This window comes from Melanostigma gelatinosum, assembly GCF_949748355.1.
Source record: "Melanostigma gelatinosum genome assembly, chromosome: 7".
Taxonomy (NCBI): Eukaryota; Metazoa; Chordata; class Actinopteri; order Perciformes; family Zoarcidae; genus Melanostigma; species Melanostigma gelatinosum.
The window spans coordinates 14,454,477-14,461,594 of record NC_136640.1 but is presented as its reverse complement, the minus strand read 5'-3'; the positions used below and the strand labels follow the sequence as shown (position 1 = coordinate 14,461,594).

General features: G+C 43.8%; 1 protein-coding gene across 1 annotated transcript; it reads right to left on the bottom strand.

Moving 5' to 3' along the window:
* Nucleotides 1-3,210: 3,210 nt before the first annotated feature.
* Nucleotides 3,211-6,101, bottom strand: LOC306780146 (ras-related protein Rap-2a). The gene is made up of 2 exons (XM_079272387.1): nt 5,138-6,101; nt 3,211-4,664 (listed from the first exon to the last, which is right to left on the bottom strand). Exon 1 carries the CDS (start codon nt 5,740-5,742, stop codon nt 5,191-5,193), a length of 552 nt encoding a protein of 183 aa, XP_079128513.1. The 5' UTR covers nt 5,743-6,101; the 3' UTR covers nt 3,211-4,664; nt 5,138-5,190.
* Nucleotides 6,102-7,118: the final 1,017 nt, after the last annotated feature.

The window sequence follows — 7,118 nt, the reverse complement described above, 5'->3', positions numbered from 1 at the left end:
TTTACAGATCACAGACAGCGAACGGAACGAATAACCAGTCACGACTCTTCTTACTCTCAACTGACCCGTGTTATGTTTCCTCCGTCCAGTAGAAAAACTAGCTTACACCATCGAGCCCACTCTTCTGTGCGGAGCAACACAGTAGCGCTCTTAAACTACTGTGATACAACAAAACCTACATATTTGCAGATCTCTCAAAAGATACCACTCTTAATTACAGTAAAGACTATGCTAGTCCCATGGACTAGGTAATAACTGGGTAATAAGGAAAAGGAACCAGTTACAATAGAAGAGGAGAGCGATGCCTCTGCTGCTTGCATCTGGACAAAGTTTGGGTCTTGGAATGCAGCAGGAATCTAAACTGCAGTGGGTTTAAATGTGCACAACGTGAGTTAACTGCAGTGTGTGTGTGTGCGCTCATGTGTGACTGAAACAGAGCAAAACAAAAAGCTTATTCAACCTTCTAGGGAAAGACAAATAAGGAGCGAATGGTTATTTCTGTGTTGTTACGGTAATGCTGAATAGAAAAGAAATGTGTGACACACACACACACACAATAAAATGAATGATGCTGCCCCATTCCAGCTAAATGAAAGCACTGTCGAATGCGTACATTGTTGAATTATATGCGTCGTGTGATGTGTCAAAACAAACATGTAGAAGAAGAGAGGCCGATAGAGTGAAATGGATTCTAGAGAGCACACTGCCTCAGACAGATACAGTACATAACAGGCACATCTGCCAAGACAAGCAGGCGAAAACCACACTCTTCAACACAACAGAGCCTCAAAAATAGCATGATGACGCTGGGAGAGGAAGAGAAGTCTGTAATTCAACAAGGAGCCTATATAGTGATTAAGTCCCATGTAAAAAAATGCAAACACACACCACCCACTCTCACTGCCTCTGTCGCAACACTTCCTGTCAGAGCAACTGCTGCCAACAGCCAAATAAGAAAAGGAGACGGCGAAGATCTGCGCAGCAAACAACGCACGCAACCCTCGTCTTAATCATTTTTAAAAAATCAATATTTAGTTCATGGCAACCAAGGAAGGGAAAATGTTTATCTAAGGCTGTTAAACCTCTACAAATCTCTTTACAAAGCAAATAAGCTTTAAAAGTAAAATCGCACTCCCTGTCATGAGCAAATAAAATAGATTGTTTGTGGAAACTCAAGAGGAAGATGATCAAACAGAGCGACACCCTCCTCTCTTTACAGTCACCATTCCAGCAGCGGCTGAACTCCCCAGAGGTCACAAGGCCACCCCCGAGCTGCCATACCACATCCCAACCCCCCTTAACCATGGCAACCACATCACATGACCATCTCCCATGACCAGCAACCACTGACGAGCCGGGCCGTCGGTAAACCTGAACACAACCCATTTCCTGTTGGCTGCAACTGAAAACCAAGAGATTTAAAATAAAAATAAAAATAATAAAATTTAAAAAAAAACAGCCTAATTAAATTAGTTGACATTAAAATAAATAAATAAATAAAGAGGCTGTAGTTCAAGTATGCAAAAAATATGAATTACTGAAACTTACATCATAACAAAGGCTGAAACAATGACAACATTGGAACTGAATTGTGCAACAAAAAAAAAGGAGCAGGAAGTTAAACTTTCACCGTCTCTCTCTTTAGAACGAGATAGATAAAAAGAAACAGGAACTCGACGCGCCCCTTTCTCTCAGATAGTTTTACAGCAAGAGGCAGAAGCTGCGCAGCAGTCGGCGATGGGGTGTGTTCATGTACAGAATCTGGGACATAGCTGTAATAACATCTCCCTCTCATCCACCGCAAGTTTAACTGGTAATTTTTGTTTTATAAAAGGCAGAGCTAAACTTCAGCTCTGTTCATGTCTAATCACACAATCTGTAACAGAGCCTTGGAGACAACACACTATCAGTTCTAGCATTACATAGATAACACAGCTGTGAACGAGCTGGGGCTCTACGGTGGTTGTGAGGAAGATCTGAGAGCTGAAACTAAATAAGCTGTAGTTCAGCTTTGGGGAGTGAGAAAAGTACACAGTGTGTGTGTGTGTGTGTGTACACACGGTTGTCCATACTCCCACAGGAAAAAACCTGCAAATACTATAAAAAGATTGTTGTTTACACAGTAGGGCTAGGCTATATCAGTGTTTATCATCCTTCAGTTAAACAGTTTTGTTTTGACGCTATGGATATAGACAGCGCGTGTTATCATTCATCAAAATTTATGATTTTAAGCACTCATTGTAACTTAAGAAATAACAATTAGTAATCACATGAGGACTTGTCGAATAAAATGCCCAGTTCACTGCAATAAGCTAATATTTGATTATATTTACATAGGTTTTGGCAAACATTTAATATATATCATTATCATAAAAAGTATTTTCAATACAAAAATATTGATTTCAACCATGTGGCCCAGCTATAATGTACTCAACTGTTCGATCACACCTGTTTGATGCAATATGCAATGCTCCACGGTCACATGGCAAAGCCAAAGAACACATGATACAACCGCTTACTCCGGCTAACGGGCACAGATGCCCTACTGGAGCCCTGTGAAGGACGGTGACAGGCGGACACATGTGCTCCGACTCATGAAGTACATACCATAACGCAACACATATACAGTACAACACATGTCCAGCACATATCCACCATCAGAAAAACCCCCAGCTCTACGTGGAGCTCGTCTCCATACCGCCGTCGACCAGCAAGCCGGGTGCTAGGTCCTCCCGCACTGCTACACCCACCCACACACACACACCCAGGCTGAAGCACTACTACACCCACGCAGTCAAAGGAGACATTTCTCTCTTTACGCATGTTAGATTGGCGAGCAGATAAGAAGCGTTGTCATCTTGATTACGTGTTGTTGGTGAATACGGCTAAGGTTCATCAAAGAGGCAGCAATGACAAATCTCCCCAGGTACTTAACAGTTATCTTCACACAAATTCCTGCTGTTCGGGCGCATCGCATGGGGCTCCGATAGCCCGACAGTAACCATGCGGAGATTAGCAGTGTCATGTAAACACTGCAACGGGCTAACAGAGGTGAGTTACAGACCATGTAAGCACCTCGGTCTGGTTCCTGTCAGCCTTTGATTTGGTAGTCATCACAGTGGTCTCAGGTTTACCACACAGAAGTGGCTTTGGCCACAGAAGAAAAAAAACAAATCTAAGAACAAGCTTTCATGTTAACTTTAAGGTGCCCAGTGAATTTGTCAACATAAAACTCAAACACATTGCGTTTTCCTATTTTACTCCTACTACATGTGAGTTATCCTCAACTATCAAGGACCTCATGTAAGTTTGTGTTAAGTCATGTTACTGTAAATGATACACACAACTGAACGTTTACTTTTTGACCTACTGTGTTACTGCGGGTATTTCTAGTAATCCCGTTATTTGCATGTATAAACTCTCGTCCAAACTGCTCACGACAACTTTGTTTAGGATCAGCAAACTGGCAATAAGCCATTGCGGTTGAAACACGTTGAAACAAGTGGATCACATCAACAAAGAGAAAACACAGCCTGGTTTCTTTAAAAAAAAATGCAATTTGTATTAAAAGTCTTGTTTGTTTTGTTTAAAAACAGACAGCCCGTTGTTACAGGGCTCATCTGAAATTAAAACGTACAATCAGGTTAGATTTGTCAACGGTACATCATCACATTTCCTGTTAAAAACAACAAAATAAACATGGCGAATTTGATTTAAGTGGTCTGGAAGGTGAGCGCTTGGTGTTGTTATCACGTCCACGAAGATTCCAGTACCTGTGCATTTTGCCAGACTAAGTAGACATTAAAAAAAAAAAAAGAACACTGTAGACTTCAAAAAGGCCAACGTAAAACATACAGAACACCGCCATTCCATGAACAAAAAAGCCTATCGTAGTTTCTTTTTAGCCTCCACCCCTACGAGATTATCCAGAAGAACAGTTCACCAAATTGTGGATTGTCATGTAGACGGGTTCTTTTGGTGATACATGTAGGTTGGCACTAAAATCTGAACAGCTGACTTGTTTTGGAAAGGCACTCGACACGAGGGCGATCGGGTCACCGGCACCATGTCACTTAAGTTAAGGTCCTCTCTTACACTGAAGAGACGATGGAGAAAAAAAGAAAAGAAAAGTGGCACTCATCACGTTTACTCCACCAGCAGATAAGTGGTGTCATCTTATTTTGAAAAAAAAATAAAAAATAGGATTTGGAGTGTTGTGGAGCATTGCTCCAAAACAGATTAGGCAGAGATATCCCCCAAATCGTTACCAGCCCCAGACCGTGCAGTGTCTTTAACAAAATATACTCTGTCTCCTTATACAGAAATATCCATTTACGAGTGTCTCTAAGTGTTGCCCTCCATTTCTTTTCCGTTGGGGGGGGTTTAGTTCCAGGTGAGAGTACAGTTGGAACTGGTGAAGGGGGTGCTGCTGAAACTCTGGATCTGACACTGCGTTGACATCAATGGTGGACACTGATCGTGCAGCAAAAGATACTCCAACCCAGCAGAATTCCTGAAGAGTGGACCCCTCCCTCTGAGTCTCAGTTGCTCCCCTCCTCCTCCTCCTCCTCCTCCTCCTCCTGCAGCATTCCTCCCCGTGTTTTCCTCCAAGGCCAGGGTGAGACACGAAGAAGAGCTCAACAGTACACACTTGCTGCAACACACTGCCACAAACGAGAGATAAGAAGAGTCGTGAATGAACTACAACAACCTCTGACCAAAGCTAAAGAAAGAATTAAAAACACACTGAAATGAGGCTAAACTCTGGGCCCTGGCTGTAGGTCATACATATGAATCTCCAGACTCCGCTAACCTGTTTAGCAACTCCAAGCTGTGGGTGTACAGACAGAGTGAACCACTAACTTTGGAAACCTATTTTAAGTCACTCTCGTTCTGCAAATGAGTCAGACACTTCCCCAAATGTGCTCAGCAAAACAATAGACTGCAAGTGTGTCGCTGTGTGTCCCCCGTGAAAACTAACAATGAGCTTTTATAAACGAGAAGTGACAATACAAAAGGCTAATGTTTGAAGTGAAGCTAGGTTGAGCATACATCCGGTATACTTAATGTGTACAAGTAGCGGTTAATATCACTTATGCCAGCTTTACATCTCCAGTGTGTGGGTGTCTCAACTCACCATTGCAAACTTAAAACAGAGCAAAGAATACAACTTTATGGCTGTCCTCGTTCTTAAAGGATGACACAAGACGAGCAGCACTGGTCGTCGCCGTTTGGTGTCGAGGCATAGTTCATCTGTCGGACTATCTCTGCGAACAGTTCGTCCACCGACGTCTTATTTTTGGCTGAAGTTTCGATGAACGGGCAGTTCCACTCGTCCGCCAGTGCCTTCCCCTCAACGGACGTGACCTCCCTCTCCCCCTCCAGGTCCACTTTGTTTCCGACCAGAATCATCGGCACTCTTTCGTACCTTTTCACCCGAATGATCTGATCCCTCATCGGTTTGATGTCCTGGAAGCTCTGCTGGTTCACCAGGCTGTAGACCAGGATGAAACCCTGGCCGTTCTTGATGTACAGGTCTCGCATGGAGGCGAACTGCTCGGTGCCCGCCGTGTCCAGGATCTCCAGGACGGACGGAGAGGAGTCCACCTCGATCTCCTTCCTGTAGAAATCCTCTATCGTGGGGTCGTATTTCTCTATGAAGGATCCCGTCACGAACTGGACGGTTAACGCGGATTTACCGACCCCTCCGGACCCGAGAACCACTACCTTGTACTCTCTCATGGTTCCCAAAACAGCCGACACTCCGCTGTGAGCCCGCTAGCCGCCCTGCTGGGTTTCAAACCGCTCACCGTTGCGTCTCCGCCAGCAGTTTTGTTCGTGCTCTGGTCGGTGGATTACGGGGCGTGGTCGTCAACTATCGCCGTTCAGGGGGTAAATACGCTTGTTTCGGAGCCCCACTCAGCATTTGTATTGTGGCATGTTGAGTTCCCGACGAAAGCCAAGCCGGTTGTTGAGCGAGCTTCCCCCGTTTACGTTCAAGTAGCCACCGTGCGCCCGTTTACAGCCTCTGATAGAGTCAAGTCACACGTAACTAGAACCGTCTACTTCCTGTCGGAGCTTTCAAAATAAACGTCTAATGGCGGAATGTGTCGTGACCATTGCTCTGCAAAATCAACACAGTTACGGTCTCACGCCTTGTTTAAAACAACAACTCACAACATTTTTTCCAAGATTGTTGCGCATTCGTCTCGCTAATAACTACGTTATATAATAACTACAGCCTTCCCTCTTGAACGCGAGCCATTTCCTTTCCGGTATAGTCCTTATATAGTTCTAACTCAAGCTAACTTGACGACGTGAGCTTTTCTGTACTTCCTGCCCACACTCAGCACGCAGTCTGCGTCCCACGTCACTCAATAAATACTCTCCAGTGTTTAGTTAAAGGTGCAGTGCGGCTGCAATCGCACAGTCAGCGCTGCTGCTCCACTCCAGCTACCCACGCAGACCTGCCACACCTTAAGTTTCGACATCACTGATCCTTGGGATTACTACCGCTTGACTCATGCTCATACAATTTACTGGAAAGGCTTTATCTACTGCAATCTGTGCAGTCAGCTTATTGCTTAACCCCTAAACACAATATGGGTCTTTGGCCTATTTCATGCCTCTTGAACTTTGGGTCCATCACATTCATTTCAAACCCCCAAAGATACCAACTAAATCAACCTGAATTACAAAAAAAACAACTACTACAATATTTCAAAATGTAAAGGGAACCCCAAGAGATAAGATGTGGATTTGTATCTTAATGTTGCCTTGTTAAAAAGTATCAGCAAACCTGAAAGGCAGGGAAGTGGAAGTGACTCACTTTATCCTGTGAAGCATTACCCCACATATTACACATCATAGCATTTGTGTCTTACATATACTCTTGTGCTTATTTGGTTTTCTTGTTGCAACCCAGTAGTTACCAGATTAATCTTCATTTCTTTGTTCACTGACTTGTGCCATTGAGCCTCTTTTCTGTAGTCAGTTAAATCAATATTTGATCCTCATGCAGACCGACCAGGAAGAAAAGGTTTTTTTTTTCTCTTGGTTGTCTCTAAAACTATTCTGAATCTGGAAGTTATCCCCGACTCATGAATTGTGGTGTGATC